This window comes from Spermophilus citellus (assembly GCF_964194105.1).
Source record: "Spermophilus citellus genome assembly, chromosome: 4".
Taxonomy (NCBI): Eukaryota; Metazoa; Chordata; class Mammalia; order Rodentia; family Sciuridae; genus Spermophilus; species Spermophilus citellus.
In genome coordinates this window covers 30,791,831-30,811,390 of record NC_138185.1, presented here as the reverse complement: position 1 = coordinate 30,811,390, position 19,560 = coordinate 30,791,831, and the positions used below count along the sequence as shown (strand labels likewise).

At 43.9% G+C, this 19,560-nt stretch overlaps 1 protein-coding gene across 2 annotated transcripts in view; it reads left to right on the top strand.

The window, feature by feature from the left end:
- The window catches only part of RASSF2 (Ras association domain family member 2), a 45,900-nt gene extending 29,793 nt beyond the window's left edge, over positions 1–16,107 (top strand). The window contains exons 4-10 of one of the 2 annotated variants that reach the window (XM_081289308.1): positions 276–364; positions 3,356–3,516; positions 4,317–4,418; positions 6,394–6,445; positions 6,942–7,063; positions 8,229–8,326; positions 10,307–16,107. In XM_081289308.1, coding sequence (XP_081145434.1) covers positions 276–364; positions 3,356–3,516; positions 4,317–4,418; positions 6,394–6,445; positions 6,942–7,063; positions 8,229–8,326; positions 10,307–10,376 — 694 coding nt within the window. In that variant the 3' untranslated portion in view covers positions 10,377–16,107. The remainder of the gene's footprint in view (positions 1–275; positions 365–3,355; positions 3,517–4,316; positions 4,419–6,393; positions 6,446–6,941; positions 7,064–8,228; positions 8,327–10,306) is intronic. The other variant, XM_081289309.1, reaches the window with a different exon arrangement.
- The last annotated feature ends 3,453 nt before the right edge of the window (positions 16,108–19,560 follow it).

The window sequence follows — 19,560 nt, the reverse complement described above, 5'->3', positions numbered from 1 at the left end:
TTCCTGGGCTGGATGAATTAGGTGTTTGTGTTGCTGCAGATGTTGGAAGAGAGCATCTTCTTGTTCCTAAACTTCCCCCTCCCCACTCAGTGCTCAGCCTGCAGGCTGGGCCAGCCTCCTGGGATGCTCAGGGCAGCCCACCTGCCTCCTTCATCAGCTGGTGTGAGCTGGTACCCAGCTCCGCACAAGCAAAGCATTCACTGGGGTGGGTGGGATGGGGGGATCTCTGGACCCGGGTTAACCCAGTCTCCCTTTTGTTTGTTTTCTGCCCCCAGCACCATTATGAAGCCCCTCACCATGCCTAACATTCAGATCTCAGAGGTGGATGCATCTCCTGAGAGTGAACAGACGCCAAGCCCCACAGGTACACATGCCAGGGGAGGAACATCCGGTTAGGGGCCAACTGGGTGATAGTTGTTATAAATTGTGATTTATTTGTAGATATATGAAATTTTTATAGTTCAAGATTCAAAAAGTGTTAAAAGGAAAAAAAAAATGAATCTCCCACCTCCATCACTGAGCATCCTCCCTAAAAACAACCTGAGTACATCCTTCCCCAGGTAGTTTATGCATATACAAGCAAAAACACACTGACAGATCTTTGGGATGACTTTTATTTTTTTGGGGGGAGGGGGTACTGGGGATTGAGCTCAGGGGCACTCAACCACTGAGCCACATCCCCAGCCCTATTTTGTATTTTACTTAGAGACAGGGTCTCACTGAATTGTTTAGTGTCTCACTTTTGCTGAGGCTGGTTTTGAACTCTGGATCCTCCTGCCTTGGCCTCCTGAGACACTAGGATTACAGGTGGGCACCACCATGCCTGGCTGGGTGTCATTTCTTATCTTCTCCTTTTTATATAAGTGGTAGCATTTTGCACATTGCTGGTTTTATCTCTATATATATTTTTTTCATTTAACTTAGGATTGTTCCACATAGATCCATAAAGAACGTCTCTGTTCTTCACAGCTCTGCAGGATTCCATGGAAAAATGATAATTTTTTAGTCACTCCTATTAATGAGACATTTAAGTCATTGTCAATCTTTGCTATGAAAAACCAGATTGCTGACAGTGACCTTATACATGGGCCATTTAACTCATCTGTAAGCATGTCTATAGAATTCCTTGAAGTGGAATTACTGGGTCTGAGACAATATGTGTTTGCAGTTTTGACAGATGTTGTCAGTTTGCAAATCATAAAACATGAATTAAATTATTTTAATAAAAAGAGTTTAATCTACAATTCTATTATTGTCATTTTTTAATATTTATAGACATACATTGGTAGAAATATGTCAGGGGACCCCCATATATTTGTGTCTTATTAACATTTTTTATTGTGATAAAATACATATTATCTTTTTATTCTTAACATTTTGAAGTGTACTGTTCAGTGGTGTTAAATACATTTATAATTATTCAGCCATCACTACTAAGCATTTCCAGGACTCTTCTTCCCTTAAAACCATCATCCTTGTGTGGGGAAAAAGGTACACTCATACATTGCTGGTAGGACTGCAGATTGGTGCAAGCATTCTGGAAAGTAGTATGGAGATTCCTCAGAAAACTTGGAATGAAACCACCATTTGACCTAGTTATCCAATTCCTCGGCATATATCCAGAAGACTAAAAATCTGCACACTATAGTGATATAGCCACATCAATGTTTATAGCAGCTCAGTTCATAAGAGCTAAGCTATAGAACCAAACTAGGTGCCCTTCAACAGATGAATGGATAAAGAAATGTGGTATATACACACAAAGGAATATAACTCAGGCATAAAGAAGAATGAAATTATGGCATTTGCTAGTAAATGGATGAAACTGGAGACTATCATGCTGAGTGAAATAAGTCAACCCAAAAAAACCAAAGGCTGAAAGTTCTCTTGATATGTGGATGCTGACTCACAATAGGTGGTATGTGTGAGTCAGCAGGGCAGGGGAGTAGAATTTCACCCAGTTGAACAGGGGGGAGTCAGGGGAAGGAAAGGGGATGGGAATGGGAATAGACAGTTAAATGAATTGAATATAACTTTCCTATGTTTATGTATGAATACACGACCAGTATAACACCACATCACGTACAACCACAAGAATGGGAAGTTATACTCCTTGGATATATGATATGTCAAAATACACTCAACTTTCATGTATAACCAAAAAGAACAAATAGAAAATTTTTAAAAAAAATCATCCTTAGATTATTAAGATCTGTCTCTAAAACCCAGAACTCTTTTTTTTTTTTTTTTTTTTAAATAAAACTGAAACTCTTGGGAGTATAGCTCAGTGGTAGAGCTCTTACCTAGCATGCATGAGGCCCTCGGTTTGATCCCCTGCACCACAAAAAATAAAATTAAAACCCCTGAAATTCTGTACTCATTAAATAATAGCTCTCCATTTCCCTGCCTACCCCAGCCACTGGGAACCACCATTCCATATTGTGCCCCTATGGTTTTGACTGTTCTGGGTACCTCCTAGGAGGGCGATCATGCATCACTTGTCTTTTTGCAACTGGCTGTTTTCACTCAGCATAATGTCCTCAAGGCTCATCCGTGTTGTAACACGTGACAGCATTAGTTTGCAATATCTTGCAGGCCCTCACATGCTTGTTCTGTGCCAGGCACTGTTCTAAGTGCTGTCTATTCATTCATTTAGACCTAATCTCCTAAGATGGGTGCTATTGTTAGTCCCATGGTAGAGACGAGAAAACAGAGGCACAGAAAGACTAGTGACAGATGTCAGTAGAGGAGCTGGGATTTGAACCTGGGGAGTCTGGTTCTGAGGTCTCTACTCTGAACCTTGTCACTCTAGTACTTCTTGGTAAATCATGTATTATACTTTTCTTCCAGTGGGAAATAGTTTTTATAAAATTTACAAAAATATATTGAAGTATATAAATTTTGTAAAATATATTTTGGGGGAGGGAATGAGTGCTGTAGTGTTGGCTAGAAAGGGACCATGTACAAGTTGCTGCATCCCAGGTCCAGGCAAACAGAGCCCCACCTTCCCCTCCCTCCCTCCCTCCCTCCCTCCCTCCCTCCCTTCCTCCCTCCCTCCCTCCCTCCCTCCCTCCCTCCCTCCCTCCCTTCCTTCCTTCCTTCCTTCCTTCCTTCCTTCCTTCCTTCCTTCCTTTCGGGACTGGGGATTGAACCCAGAGATGCTCTACCACTGAACTACATCCCCAGCTCTTTTTTAAAAATTTGAGACAAGGTCTTATTAAATTGCTCAGGGCCTTGCTAAGTTGCCAAGGCTGGTCTTGAACTTGTGGTCCTCCTCCCTCAGCCTCCTGACTCACTGGGATTATAGGTGTGTGCTACCACACTCAGCCAGAGCTTGTTTCTCCTTTTCTTTCAGATTCCAGGGGTCTGAAGCCTGTGCAGGAGGACACCCCACAGTTGATGCGCACACGCAGTGATGTTGGGGTACGTCGCCGTGGCAATGTGAGAACCCCCAGTGACCAGCGGCGAATCAGACGCCACCGCTTCTCCATCAATGGCCATTTCTACAACCACAAGGTAGAATGGATGGGGGAAGGTGAAGGGGACAGTTTCAGAGGGCAACACCCCTTCTTGGGCATCTGCCATCTCGGGGCTAAAGCTATGCGGTCCCTGGTGGGACACCTAGGAAGTCGTGTTTGCTGTTCAATCTTTGGGCTGTAGGATCTGCTGGCTCTACGAGGGATAAGGGGCCTCAGGTCAGGGGGTCCCCACTAGGGCTATGGGTACATTCAGCGGGGCTGTACAAAGTAGCACCTGCTGTAGCCTTGAAGGCTTCCGAAACACCCCTCATGAACTGCCCCCACCGAGGTACCTGTGTCTGTGCCCTCTTCCTGCACCCCAAGCCCCGCGGCAGGTGCATGGTCTGACTTTCCCCTGAGCTAACGGCTTTGTGAAGCAGAGCTGTGAGCCCCAGATCGGCACCTTCTCCACAGGCAGCTGACCCCCTTCTTTCCTGTTTGGTTCAAATCCTGCCTTCTTATAGCACGGGCACGACTGGAGAGTGGCCAAAGGCCTCCTCATGGCGGTTCCAGCAAAAGGGTCTTTGTGAGTGTTTTCTTTGGAGAGAGTCCAATTTCCCCTCCCCAACCATGCCCTTTAGGGAGTCAGCCCTGAGCTTCCCACAGGGGAGCCCACACTGAGTTAGTCAAACCTTGGGGGCTGCTTGTCTGCATCAAAGTCCGATGCTCACCCTGCTGGCCCGGGGATTCTCAGGGGGCACCTTTTGAGGACCATTGTCACTGAAGCTAGTCCCTACCTGGGTTTTTATGCTGTCTTTGTCCCTGTTCCCACCCTGAGCTGGACCCCTCTATTGACAGACCTCGGTGTTCACACCTGCCTATGGCTCCGTCACTAACGTCCGCATCAACAGCACCATGACCACCCCACAGGTCCTGAAGCTGCTGCTCAACAAGTTTAAGGCAAGTTCCCTTTGCTGGTTGTGTGCCTCGGGGCCCTGGAGGGGTGGTGGGGGAAGCTTTGGAGAGTGTGGCTTGGGGGATGCTGGGCAGAGGATTTGGGTTTTTAGACCCTTGCTAACCAAGGCAAAGCCCACAGCATTAGCATCGCCCAGAAGCTTATTAGAAAAGCAGATTCTTAGACCCCATCTTAGAACTTTCGAGTCAGAAACTCTGAGGGTGAGGCCAGGGGCCTGCAGGGCCCTCCACAGCCCATTTGGAGTTTGAAAAGCATCCATCCTCATGTACTTTTATGGGCTGCCATGGAACAACCCCGGGGGCCTGACCTCTGGTTTTGGGCTTAGTGCATAGATAACTTCTGGAACACAGGTGAAGACTCTGCTTTTTAAAAGGAGACTTAAACAGACATGCAAATAATGGTGCATATGTGCTTTTAAGGTACTGTCACTCTGTTTTCTGTATTCCCTTTATAATTCCCTTGGAGACCAAGTATTCTTATTTTTATTTTTTAAATTATTTTTAAGTAGTGTTTTAGTCAACTTTTTCTCTCTGTGACCAAAGACTTGACAAGAACAATTTTAGAGGAGGAAAAGTTTATTTTGTGTTCATGACTTCAAAGGTCTCCGTCCATAGACAGCCAACTCCACTCTTTGGGGCCCCAGGTGAGGCAGAACATCATGGCAGAAGAGTGTGGCAGAGGAAAGCAGTTTAGGACATGCTCCTGGAAGCAGAGGAAGAGAAGAAGGGTGGGGCTTCTATTCAACTAGGACACAATATGTGCCTCCAGGGACCCACCTCCTCCAGCCACACCCTACCACCTATAGTTACCACCAAATTAATCCCTCTCAGGGATTAGTGCACTGATTAGGTTAAACCTCTTCTAACCCAATCTTTTCACCCTGAGCTTTGTTGCATTGTCTCACTCTTGAGCTTTTCCAGAACACCTAATATCTAAACCATAACAAATGGTGGCTTGCTGTGTTGCCCAGGCTGGCCTCAAACTTCTAGATTTAAGATCCTCTGCCTCAGCTTCTCAAGTAGCTGGGACTACAGGTGAATGCCACTCTGCCCAGCTAGTATACTTTTTCTTTTTTAAAAAAATTTCTATAGTTGTAGGTGGACAGCCTGCCTTAGCATGCTTTTTTTGTTTGCTTTTTTTTTTTTTTTTTTTGTGGTGCTAAGGATCAAACCCAGTGACTCTTGCGTGCTAGGCAAGCTCTCTGCCACTGAACTCCAGCTCCAGCCCTTGTATACTTGTTTTTAATGGAAGCCAGTGTAGCCTAGAACACAGGACCCTGGTTTGAATTCCTGTCCATCACCTGCTAGCTGGCTGAGTCGGACAGGGGACTTCATCTCCTTGGTTTCTGCTTCCTCATTCATAAAAGGAAGATGAGAATAACATGTTTTGAGGTTGTCAGGAGCACAAGATGAATGAAAATAAATGTAGTGTGTGGAACTTCATTTTACAATAAATGTTACCTATGACTGCGAGCATCACTAGTCTGAAATCTTTCTCCAAGTTAGACGCTTTTGGAACACTGACATAATGCTCAAAAACTTTCTGACTTCAGAGCATTTTGGATTTCAGTGTTTTGAAGATCAAGTTTATGCAAATACTCCAAAATCTGAAAAACTCCAAAATCTGAAGTACTTTTGGCCTTAAACATTTTAGGTAAAGGAGGCTCAACCTATATTATCTTTTTTTTTTTTAGAAATTGAAATTCTGGGGATAGAAATCAGAGTTTCATGCATGGTAGGCATTTGCTCTATCACTGAGCTACCCCCACCCCTAGCCCTGCATTATCTGTTATTGATAAAGTTATCTGCCTACCCCCATCTCCTTTTAAGAGTTGTGAATAAACAGCCTCCCCTCAAAAGAGCCTAAATCTGGTTTTTTAGTGTTGCGGAAGATGGGATGTCTCAAAGCTGGGATATTTAAATACATGCTTTCAACAAGTCTCTTTTGCCCCTGATTCAGATAGAGAATTCAGCGGAGGAGTTTGCTTTGTACGTGGTCCACACCAGTGGTGGTGAGTCTGAAGAACACAGTGTACTTTAAAACTTTTAATTAACTCAAAATAGCAAGTTAAAAAAAAAATACCTCTGGCTCATTTGGTTGTTTTTTGGGTTTTGGAAACTTCCAAATGTTGGCCTCCAGGGTTGGTGGGCTTGCTGGATGAGAATTAGAATACCACTGAATCAGAATACCATATTTGGGCAGTAAACAAACCCTAAACTCTAACTGCCTATTAGAGAAGGAACTGGACTTTCTGGAGAGACAGATAAAGCCAGTTCTTCAAAGTGGCTTCTTCTAAAGGGTTTGAGGCAGGGGAGCCTTATTGAGGGGAGAATGTTGTTTTTAACAACCCCTGCTGAATAGTTCATTTACAAATCAATCACTTAACTTGTATGACCACATCTCCTAAAGTGCCTGGTCCATTTGGACCCCTGTGTTGACCACTACTTATGGTGAGAAAGGTATTACAAGCTGAATTCAAGGATGTTCCTGGTTGTGTGTGGTTCCAGAGAAACAGAAGCTGAAGACCACTGATTACCCCCTGATTGCCCGAATCCTCCAGGGCCCATGTGAGCAGGTCTCCAAAGTGTTCCTGATGGAGAAGGATCAGGTGGAGGAAGTCACCTATGATGTGAGTTCCCTCCTGGTTGGGTGGTCTATCTTCAGAGGATGGGGATTTTGTTGGGGTGGAGCATGAAATTCCTTCTGGTGTACAGTTGGGGACCCTACATACCTGGTTTTCATGAAGCCAGTTGAAGGTATAATCTTTGGGAACTGTTGGAGGAATCCTCTGGCTGAAAGTGATTTCCACAGAAGAAACAAATTTCATGAGTCTTTCTAGGATATTGGAAGAGGTTTGAGAGGTTTTATAAACACCCTCTTAAGAACTTCAAGAAGTATTTTTACCTTATGTATTAAGGTAAAAGAAGTTAAGAAATGTTTTTACCATATGTATGAGTCAGGTTTTGCTATAATAACAAATATCCCCAAATCTTAGTAGCTTATAACAGCAAACATTCACTTATTTTGCTCATGATTTTGCTGACTGGTGTCAATGGCTTTGCTTTAGGTTGTAGGATGAGTTCATGTCTTCATTGTGTTTCATTCAGAGACCCAATCTAAAGGGTCTCTGAGGTATGTTCCTTATGAGTGATGGCTGCAGCATGAGAAACCAGACCAAACCATGTAGGTGTATTTGAAGCCTACACTCAGATTTAGCATATATCCTGTTTGTACATATCCCATTGGCCAAAGGAAGTCACAAAACCAAGCTCAACATTAATTGGATGGAGAAATAAACTTCTCTCATGGGGGAAAGTTGACATAGTAGGCAGAGATTCTGATGGGGAGGGGAAGACATTTCTTAACTTCAACATCCCAGCAAGCCTCTCCCAGCCTCTCTGAACCAAGTGCACATTTGAATACCTATTTGAGGCTTGAGAAACAAATCCTTATTCTGAACCATGATGAGTCCTCAGATTCTCTTAAGGGGAGAGCAAAGTGATTTATTAATTATTCTGAGTTCAGTTCCTTCAATATATCACTGTAATCACTGCATCAAGAGAAATTGGACATCACCAAAATCGTGGGCTAGAGACAGAGACGAAAAATGAGACTGTGTCATGTGAATGAAGCAATCTTCCTTGTGACTCTGAACCAGTCTTAGAAGAAGGCTTGCATCTTGGCTTTCAGGAAATCCTGGATTAGTGGGCAAATAGATTTCTCAAGGTTCTACCCTGAAGGAGAGTAATGCATGCCAGGAGGGCATACACCCCATGTTGCTTCTTCCTTCCCAGGTGGCCCAGTACATAAAGTTTGAGATGCCTGTCCTTAAAAGCTTCATTCAGAAGCTCCAAGAGGAAGAAGATCGTGAAGTAAAGAAGCTGATGCGCAAGTAAGTGTGGTCACCAGGGTACGGGTTGGATTTCTTTATGGAGGAACCCTCAATGACAGGGGCCTCTATCCAGGTGCCATAAAGAGACTGCGCCAGGTTGCTTCATGAGACCGGGGCTTATGGGCCTTCTTTGGGGGGCTACCTGTTGACAAATCCAAATCTCAGATGGGAACATGAAACTTAAATGTGCAACAATACACTTAGAAGCCTCAATATACTTAAGGGCATCAAAACGTCTTTCCCCTCCTTTTATGGAAGAACTTCAAAAAGAAGATATATGTTTTTAAATCTCTGTGGGGTCACTTTATCCTGTGTATTACTATTAGTCCATGTCATATTACTATAACAAAATACCCAAGACTGGCTAATTTGTAAAGAAAAGAGTTTTGTTTATCTCCGAGTTTTGAGGTCCAAGAGCATGGCACTGCTTCTGCTTGACTCTAGTGAGGGTCTCATGGTAGATGGCATGACAATGGTGGGAACATGTGCAGAAGGAATCACATGACAAGACAGAAAGCCAGACAGGGATTCAGGAACCAAGCTTGCTCTTTGTAACAACTAGCTCTTTCAAGAACTAACTGGGATCCTTTAAGAACTACATCAGTCCCTTCGGAGGGCAGTGTCCCTAGTAACTTAAATGCATTTCATTAGGCTTTACCTGTTAAAGGTCCTACTACCTCCCAAGGTCACCACAGTAAGGATCAAACTTCCAACATGAACACTTGGGAGACACACTCAAACCTTACCCAGACCGCAGCTTCCTGCTATCTCAAGTGTGTGATCAGGCCTCCGGCAGCAAATGGATGCCCACTCAGACAAGGGTCCTTGAGGAGCATTTGGTGAAGGGACTATTTACAAACACATGGCAGAGTCTGGGGTAACCTCTGGGGACAATGCAGTCCCCGGGGATAAGTGTTTGCCTCCATACCTGAAGGAGGGAGGACAATCAGGGCTGGCTGAGATCTGAGGTTCTGGAAACCCCTGGACTGTTACCTTAGCAGTGCAAGTGGTCTGAGCCCCCGACCTCTAAAATCCTTTCTTTCCGCCCTTCCTCCCTTTCTAACATTTCTCTTCTGGAAGTTTCATTTGGCTTGAAAAAAATCCAGGAAAGCTTCTTTCTGGGAAGGATTTTCTGATTTCTTTGCCATGGTTAGTCACAGAATCGACTGCACTTCATAGCTACGGTGGAACAATTGATTGATTTTTTTTGCTACCAGAAAATAAAGCCAAAGCTATATTTGCTGTAACTGATGACAGCATTTACATTTGGCTGAACACTTACTCCGCTCTAGACTTTAAAAATAGCGGTGTTGTGCAAAACCTCAAACACGAGGAGTTTGTCCCATTTCGCCCAGCACCATAATGCCCAGTCTGGTATCTGCAGTGCCATCATTCAGGGGCGTCATGGGGAAACTGGACTCACCCACAAGCCATGGACATCCCTATGTACTAGTTGCTATTGCCTCGTCTACAAAATGCAGGTACAGGGGGCAGGTTAAATATAGGAAGTTGCTGTTTTGGGAGCCCCTCCCCACAAAAGGCTTAAGTATTGGCAGTTTCATGTTCCATCCTAGATGAGGGCTAATGAGCTACCGTGCATCTGAAGTGCTAGGCTTGGTGCCTTGGGGATCGTAAGCACTCAGTTAATAGACCGCTTATTATTATTATTATTGTTGTTGTTGTTTTCACCTTTCCCTCCTTCTTTAGCCATACGTTCTAATCATAGTAACATAACTATGTAACATAGTAACATAACGTAACTTGGGTTTGACCTCTTGATTTCCTCTCATTCTGATGTGGAAATGAACCTAGCAATGAAGTGGCTAAAGAGTGGGCCAAAGATGGAGGCACAGGGACAGGCCTACAGTGTTACCTGGTGTCACCTGGGTGGTGGAGAGGATCACCCGAGGGTGGTGGAGAAGATCACCCGAGGGTGGTGATGCTGGCTGGCCCCCACCACAGGCTGTTTCTTGCTCCTAGGTACACCGTGCTCCGGCTGATGATTCGGCAAAGGCTGGAGGAGATAGCCGAGACCCCAGCAACGATCTGAACCATGAGAACAAGAGGATCCAGACACCCCAGGGGTTGCCGTTGACTTGAGACGATCCACAGGAAGCTGGGTTCTTTCCTTCCATGGAAATGTTGTAATGCAGACCTTTGCAGCGCCTGACCAGCCATTATTTGCTCCCTGAAGCAGGATGAAGAAGTCAGAGGACAAGTACCCATCCCTGGATCCCTGCTGTCTTCTCTCTCGCTCACAAGACTTTTGTTCTAAGGAGGACCCAAAGTGTGTGTGCGCGCTCACATGCATACACAGGATACATGTCCATGGGCCTCCCTGATATTTTCACATGCAATTAAATTCCAAGCCACCAGCACAAGTGCCATGAGGCTGGCAGATGAGCTGTTGATGGGCAGGAAAGTCAGGGGAGTCCCTATCCCAAGGGCTTTCAGCTAAAGAAGTGATTTCTCCCCTCTGGTGCCCGGGGGAAGCCACACATATCTGCCTGTCTCTGACAGGGGAAGAGTCCCTCGAGCTCACCATTTGGGGGGTTTATATGTTAATAGAGATTCTCCTTGTTTGTCTAGAAGGATCTATGGATGAGATCCTTGGAAATTAATAAAACAACAGCTTCATACCTTTGGGGCAAGTCTGATGGAAAGAAAAAGATAAACCTTCACATGGGGTAGATGCAATGAGTGTCCGTGAGTTTTTACACTGGAAATTTTGATTGTTTTAAATAACAAAGATGAATGTGCGATGCTGTGTGGATGCCCGGAAAGAATGGATTCTTCCTCCGTGCCACCTCCGTGGCCACCTGTGTCTCTGCTTTCCAAACTGCCAACTCATCTCTCCGATGCTTCCTTGTGCTGAAGGAAAGTCTCTTGAATCAGTGGTCTGTCTGGCGGGCACATGGCACTGCCTAGTGGGTACGCCCAGGGCTTGTTTGGAGATGGTGGCCAGGAAGTTTCCAAGCTCTATCCCTAAGTCCCAAGAGAAGGGTAGAGGTCACCTGCAGAGATGACAGGTGCCTTTGCGCCCCACCCATCTTCACATCAACGAGTCTTTCTGCACTTGGAGCCGGGCTGTGTGTGTTCGTGGTCAAGACCTTACCCTTCCCAACCTCTGGATTCTTGCACGTTCCCTCACCTTGGATGTGGAGATGGAACCCCAGAGTGAGGACGTGTCCTGCTGCCCACTGAACGTGGTCTCGGGGAAGCTGCCTGGTGAGGGTGCCTAGAGAGGACAGAGCTTCTCTTTCAGCTTCTCAGCGGCCACTGTGCGGATCTTTAGAGCCAACCTCCCTGGGGGGAAAGAGCAGGGGCAGTGTGTCCCCTGTGACCCCAACGAGGAAGACTGCCAGGCAGCTGGGCACCTGTGTGGCTAATACTGTTTATCTGGAGGGAGAGACAGATGTTTGGAGCCAGGTGTTGGGCTATGGAGATCAAGCAAGCAAGATCTGGAACTTCTAACAGAGGCACCTCTGGAAGCTTACAAGGGAAGGGGCGCGCCCATCTCTTTTCTACCTCCTCTCCAAGGACCGGTTTGGGGAAGGAGAGCCATGGCTGGTGCCTCCCACAGAAGGTGGGCCTCTGTGGCAGAGCTGTTGTGGCCCTAGGCACCTTCCCATCCCCCATCTGCACTCCAGGCCTTCTCTGTGGCCTATTTAAAAGGCTCACAGCTGTGGTCTCACTATGGACTTCCAAAAAGATGGCATGCTGCCAGCAGGCGCTTTGCAGGTGGTAGTGGGGATCTCTTAGCAAGCTTACTTCCTCTGCAGGGCCAGCACCACCAGACCCCTGGGGCATGTGGTAGAAACCCAGAGGGGCTTAGGCTCAATCATACATTTCTGCAAAGTGCACAGAATTGGGGGGGGGGGATGGGGAGGGGTTGTGTGTGGCAGTGGGGAGAAGTTTCCTTTGTTACAGATTCAAAAGAGCAGTTTTGTGAATGCAAACGGAGAGGTTTGCATTTAAGAAAGGGATTTGGAGAATTTCTCTCCCAGTTATTTTTTATCATGAATGTTCAAAGCCTTTCGTTGCCCCAATAATTCTCCTCTGGGAGGTGGGGGGTGGGGGAGAATTTCCACAAAGCTAATTACTAACCACTAATTCTTATAGGACAACTATTTCTGGTTCATAAAAGTTCTTTGTAATTTGTACTAGCACCCGCGATGATGATTGTGTTAAATATGGAAATGTTGCAAAATGCTAATTTGACAGGACAACTTTCGAGAAGGTGATACCAAGCGTTTTAAAGATGGGGTTTTGGAGTAGAAGTGGGGGAAAAGTACATCCTACACCATCCACTTCCACTAACACACTTTTCTGTTTTGGCTCATCCTGTAGAGATGGTTTCTCATGTAACCTGATCAAGAATTTTGGAAACTTGACCGGGAGTGTAGCTCAACCTAGGGCGCATACTTAGCATGAATGAGTCCCTGGGTTCAGCCAGCATCCAAAACAAACAAACAAAAAAGAACCCAAACAAAAACAGAATTGTAGATACCTTTGAAATAGCAGCCTCAGCACAGTGTGGACCGGATTTTCTCACTGGTATCACATGGCCTTGCTGCTTTGAACTCCTCAACCTATTTGTGTGGGTTTATGTAATTGTGTGCAATGAACCTGAAATTGTGTGAAGAACAAAAGGCCAATGTATAGGGTTCCCCCCCCCCCAACTTGTGAAAAGCAGTTAAGCTGCATCTGGCTTTTTTTTTTTTTCTTTTGGGCAGAGGCTTATGTTACAAGGTGATCAAGTGAAGGAAAAACCTGAATCTGTCTGACTGGGCCGGTGGAATTAAGCACAAGGTCACATTCTCGGTGATCACTTTAATGGGAAAATTAAATGGACGGGTGTTATTTGGGAAGGGGCTGAAAAGCACAAATGACAGGCCTGTGCCTGTTAGGGAGGCATGTGCGCCCTGATCTTTGGGCTGGGTGGATTTCAACCTTGAATTGAGGTTAAGGTAAGAGGGTCTCAGGACATTAGCCACCCATTCCTGAGACAAGTGTGGAGGCTGGAGGTCACTGTTTCCTTGAAGACAAGCTGGTTCAGAAGTGTCAGGTGCTTCAAAGGGGAAATATTTGCATCTTCCTCCTTACCAAAAGGAAAGCAATGCTCTTCTCAAAACCTCCCCATAAAGACATTTTATCAGCATATCCATGGCAAATGATAACCCTCCAAAATCTGTTCTCCGTGCAAAAACATCTTGGTGAGAATTGCTTCCTATGGAGTTGGGAGACTATTGCAGTGTCAGGAGACTAATGCAACCAAAAAAAAAAAAGTCAAGAAACTCTTAAGAAAAGAAAAGCTTTCTTATTTTTTGTACCAGGGATTGAACTCAGGGGCACTCACCATTGAGCCATATCCCTAGCCCCTTTTGGTATTTTATTTAGATACAATGTCTCACTGAGTTGCTTAGCATCTTGCTTTTGCTGAGGCTGGCTTTGAACTCTCAATCCTCCTGCCTCAGCCTCCTGAGCTGTTGGCTTTACAGGTGTGCACCACTGCACCTAGCTGAAAAGCTCTTTTTTAAAATGTCAGAAACCAGCCTAAAGCCACATTTTATTTCAAAGCTCTGTAACACCGGAGAACTTGATATCCCAGATAATGTCTCTAAGATAGAAGTTTCTGTGTGGACAAGGGACTTGCAGTGTCTCAAGTGTCCAAACCATGACATTGGGAGTAAGATAGAGAGATTGCCTGGAGTCTCTCTTCTACAACAGCATGCCTGCATTTTTGAGTGTCTACTTAAATTGTTTTACACAAAGCATTGCTCAAGTCAGATAAGATATGATCTCCTAAATGTAAACATAGAAACGAAGGGGCACCCCTTCTTTCAGACCTAACCGGGTCACAGGATGTTAAAGTGCCCCTCTGCCTGTCCCCACCTTTTAACTAAGCACAGAGAAGCACAAGCTGTGAAGAAAAGCCTCAGCTTCCCTTTGGGGTCTTCCCGGCAGATCACAGACCTGTTTCCGGGCTGATGGTTTCTGATGTGTAGTTACTAGTGTTTCTTAAGGGTTCCCCCTCTTGTTTGAGTTTTGTGAAGTATTCTTTTCCTAACTTGCCTTCCAGTCATGGTACCTGGCCTGGTTCAATGTTTGATTCTGAACTGATAAATGGATGCATTTAGGCATCTTAACATAATTTGACAGGGCCTCAGTAGGGAGCCGAACATTGTTTTGTAACCTTTTAATATGTTTTAATGCACCTGATTTAGTTCTTATTGAAATAAAGCACTTTTCAAAGAGAAATCTGTCTGTGGGTGGTTCTGTGATTATCTATTGGAAGGAGAGTTATGTGCTGGGAGAGAGTAGTAGTAAGGTCAGAGACAGGAGTGGGAAGGCCCCCTGAGAGGTAAGTTCATTTTCTTCCCCCAGAGTTTATGGTTTGAACAGGCCCAGATCTGGTCCATTTTCTGTTGCTTTAACAAAATACCTTGGGTGATGTAACTTATAAAGAATAGAGGGTTTGTTTAGCTCATAATTTTGGAGAACGGGAAGTCTGACAACATGGAGCCAGCATCTGCTCAGCATCTGGTGAGGATCTTCTTGTTGCATCATTGCATGGCAGGGGGCATCCCATTGTGGGACAAGGCAAGTGGGCCAGAGAGCTCAGTTTGAGAGGTTTTTTATTTCTGGTGCTGAGGTTGAACCCAGGGCCTTGTGCCTGCTAAGCATGTGCTGTGCCTCTGTGCTATATTCCCAGTCTGAGAACTCTTGTTAACAAAGCCACTCCCTCAATAAGCCATTAACCCATGAGTGGATCAATCCATTCATGAGTACAGGGCTCTAATGACCCATTCACCTTCCAAAGGTTCTACCTCTCAATACTGCTGCCTTGGGGACCAAGTTTCCAGCACATGAATTTGGGGGATATGTTCAAATCATAGCATGTTCCAAATAAAAAGTGAAACGAGTATATCCTTATGAGGCTCCAGTTGAGGCCCCTGGGGAACCAGCAGATATGGAGGAAGGAGCTAGGGACTGCCGCATGGTGAGGCCAATTTCACTCAGACTCACCGCTGGCTTGTTAGGACCAACTCTGTGAACCTTTTTTCTAAGACTTAATTTTTCTCACCTAAAACAGCCATGCCATCCTGCATAGAGGTGGAGACTTGGGTGTGCTTCTGTTGAAGACAGCCCTCTAGTGGTCTCCAAGGGTAAGGCTTTCAGATTGCAGCCCAAGTTAATTTTTTGTGTCAACTTGGTCAGGCTATGGTACCCAGATATTTGCTCAAACAGCAAACTAGATGTTTTACTGTGAGATTATTTTTTAAAGATGATATTAACATTTAAATCAGACTTTGAGTAGATTGCCCTGTAGAGTGTGGGTGGGCCTCATGCAATCAGTGAAAGATCTTGAGATAAAAGACTGAGGACCCCTGCAGTAGAAGGAGTTCTACTTCTGGCCTGCTTTTGGACTTAACTGCAACACGAGTCACATGAACCAAGTCCTTAAAACAAATTTCTTTCTCCATCTACATAGGTTGTGTGTGTGTGTGTGTGTGTGTGTGTGTGTGACTACATATACATATGTACAGACAGACATCTATATCTGCAGTTTTTTCACTTGCTAAACCAACTGTGAATCAAAAAATAATTTAAAAAAATTCCAGAAGGTTCTTAAAAGCAAAACTTGCATCTGTATGCAACCAGCACTATACTGCATCCACATGAATGCAGAGGTGTGTGGACGCGCGTTCTGTAGCTCCTGCCATTCACAGATCCTCAGTCTGTCCCCAGCACTCGTTAGAGCATCATTTGTCTAATCCATTGTTCATATATTATGTAGTTAGATCTGTGATGGCTACATCTGTACTGGACATGTACACACATTTTTTTCTTGTCATTTTTCCCGTCATTTTTCCCTAAATATTATAGTATAATAACTATTTACATATCATTTACATTGTATTAGATATTCTAAGGGATGTTTTAAAGTCTACAGGAGGATGTATGTATGTTACATGCAAATACTATGCTATTTTACTTAAGGGGCTTGAGCCTCCATTGGATTTGATATCTACAGAGGGTCCTGGATCTAATCCCCCATGACTTAACAGTTGTCTTCCTAGGAAACCTGGCCATGTAGCATAAATAATGACCATCATAATTTGGCCTCTAAGTTAAAATCAAGACAAGATTTTTTTTTTTGTACTTTGGATTGAACCCAGGGGTGCTTAACCACTGAGTCACATTCCCTTTTTATATTTTATTTAGAGACAGGGCCTCACTAAGTTGCTGAAGCTGGTTTTTAACTCTCGATCCTCCTGCCTCAGCCTCCTGAGCCACTGGGATTACAGGCATGCGCCACTGTGCCCAGCTACTGTGAAGTGTTAAACACAATTGAATAGGTTACTAGAAAGTTTAAATACAAGCAAACACTATTAAAAATTGAATCTGGGTAAAATTGACATTGATAGTTTCATTTTAGAACCATGCAAAATAGAAAGTATATCTTGCCATTTCATGTTTAGCATATAGGTACATAAGTTTAACACGTAAGTGTATAAATTAACTTTATGTAAGGAATAAATTACTAGTATTGATACTAAGGAAAAACCTCAAGAGACTCTTTTGCTTCACTTGCTCTTAATGGACTTCAAAATCACTAACTTTGGAGGTCACACAGCTGGGCAGTACATTGTGAGTCTCCCACTAGCTTTGCTATAGATAGCACCTTTGACGTGTGGGTTAAGATGATAACAATTGCCTGGGTTATCTTCAGGGACCTGAAGGCCAATTTTGCTGAAAACACTGACCCCTCCACTTGGGCCTGCAGATAGATGAGCAATGGGTGACTGGAACAGGAGGAAGAGGCTTGGCATCTCTGTTTTCTGTTGTGTGTGTCTTCTTTGCTGCCTTAGCCTTTGAGTCAGATGCTGCTCAGCTCTGCATATGGACATGAGGAACATCTGAGAAATATTTTTTCCAAAATAATAATCTAGGATTAACTTGATCTAGACTCACTCGGTCTCCTCCTGCTTCAAAGCTAAAGACACCAACCTGTAGCCATGACTGGAAACACCAGATTACCAAAGGAGTGAAAAGAGGAGGCACCCAAATTCCCAAAAAGAACATGAATGTGCCTCCCCTTTAATAGCGTGTCTTCCTCATTATCCTTATCCTATATCTCTAACTTCTCAACTTTTTTTTTTTTTTGGTGGGGGGAGTATCCAGCCCTATTTTGTCTAATGCAATTTAGAGACAGGGTCTCACTGAGTTGCTTAGCAATTTGCTTTTGCAGAGGCTGGCTTTGAACTCATGATCCTCCTGCCTCAGCCTCCTGAGCCGCTGAGATTACAGGTGTTCACCACAGCTACTCCTCAACTTCTTGGAGTTGAGAAATTGATCTGCAAGCAGAACTCCTACTTCTCCATTCTTTGGTCACTGAATAAACTTGTGCTGTCAATACTCAGCATTTGGTTTTGGTTTTGGTTTTTTAAAACTTGAATCGAAAAATAATCCTGCTGTAGGTAACAGCATATACCCTATAAGTATGTAAATTAGCTTCAGAAGTTTTAAACCATGGGCCCCTTGGTAGGAACCATAGGTCCTGGTTTGCTTGGAACTGTTCCACTTTATGCCTGTTGTTCCAGTGTAATTATAAACAGCACCCCCTCTTACTATGAAATGCCCATGTGGATGGTAAATACGTTCCTTCTACCCACTGGCCAAAGAGCAGCTTACAATTTTAATGAGAAGTTTTAAAGAAATAGTCATAAGTTTCATTGAAATGCTGTTTAAACTTTAGGATAGAACTGAAACCTCAACATATGCTTTGATAGAATGCAACATATATTTTGTATGTCTTGTTAACTCTGATTTAAAACTTCTTGAATTAGAACATGTGTGTGTGTGTGTGTGTGTGTGTGTGTGTGTGTGTGTTAGTGGAGTTTTAAAATTGGACACATAGTCATAAAAACTCATGGCTTTGGCTTTTATTTTTTAATTTGAAAATATATTGGGCCAGAGATGTAGCACAGTAGTAGAATCCTTTCCCAGCATGTGTATGAGGCAGTGGGTTCCATTCCCAGAACTGAAAAAAAAAAAAAGTATTTATTTTCCAGCTTTATTGAGGTATAATTGAGAAATAAAAATAAGTTTGTATATATTCAAGGTGTACAGCCTGATGACTTTGATATGCATATATATTGTGAAGTGATTACTACAATCATGTTAATTAACATATCCATCTCCACACATAGTCACCACTTTGTATATGTGTGTGAGGACACAAGATCTACTCTTAGCAAATTTCAAATAAACAATACAGTATTATAATTAAAATAACCATACTTTACATTAGATCCTTCGCACTGATTCATATATATATATATATATAATTTTTTTTCTTTGCACTGAGGATTGAATCCAGGGTGCTTAATTATGGAGCCACATTCCCAGCCCCCTTTCTGTTTTTAATTTTCTATTTAGAGACAGGATCTTGCAAAGTTGCTTAGGGCCTCACTAAGTTGCTGAGGTTGGCTTTGAACTTGAGATCTTCCTGCCTCACCCTCCTGAGCTGCTGGCATTACAGGCATGTGACACCTTGTCTGGCCTGAGTTTTCAATTATGACACCAAAACACAACAGCAAAAGCAAAAACAAAACAAGTAGAACTACATCAAATTAAAAAGCTTCTACACAGCAAAGGAAACAACTGGCAAAATGAAATGACAACTTACAGAATGGGAGAAAATGTTTGCAAACCATATGTCTGAGAAGGGGTTAAAATCCAAAATATTATTCAACAATTTATGAGTCTGAACATCCCCTGCTCATCATTAAGGCCCTCTAAGCTGTCCCTGGTGCCACTGACCTACATCTGTGGAACCATCTCGGGTGAGCAGCACCCAGGTTTGGGTACAGCAAAATCCTCCACTGGGAGAAGCCGGGCTTCAGGAGGTAGCTGGTGCCGACAGCGTGGGCAGGTCCTGCCAAGGGAGAGTGATTATGTCTGGATATAATTTTGGGAATAAATTGCTAATGAGAACTCCCACACATACTGAATGTTGAATGTCTGGGGCTATCCAAAGCCTTGAATCCAAAATAATGTCAAGGAAAGTTCCTCAAGGTAAGGGCATATTTGAGAAACATGAGAAATGTAGTTTTGGTTAAAATTCCTTTAAACAAAATTTGGCAATAATACAAATTACCAGAAAAAACAATTCAAGTAATTTGGCCCAAAGCTCTTGAGTTAGCTAAGCAAAAAGAGCCAACTAC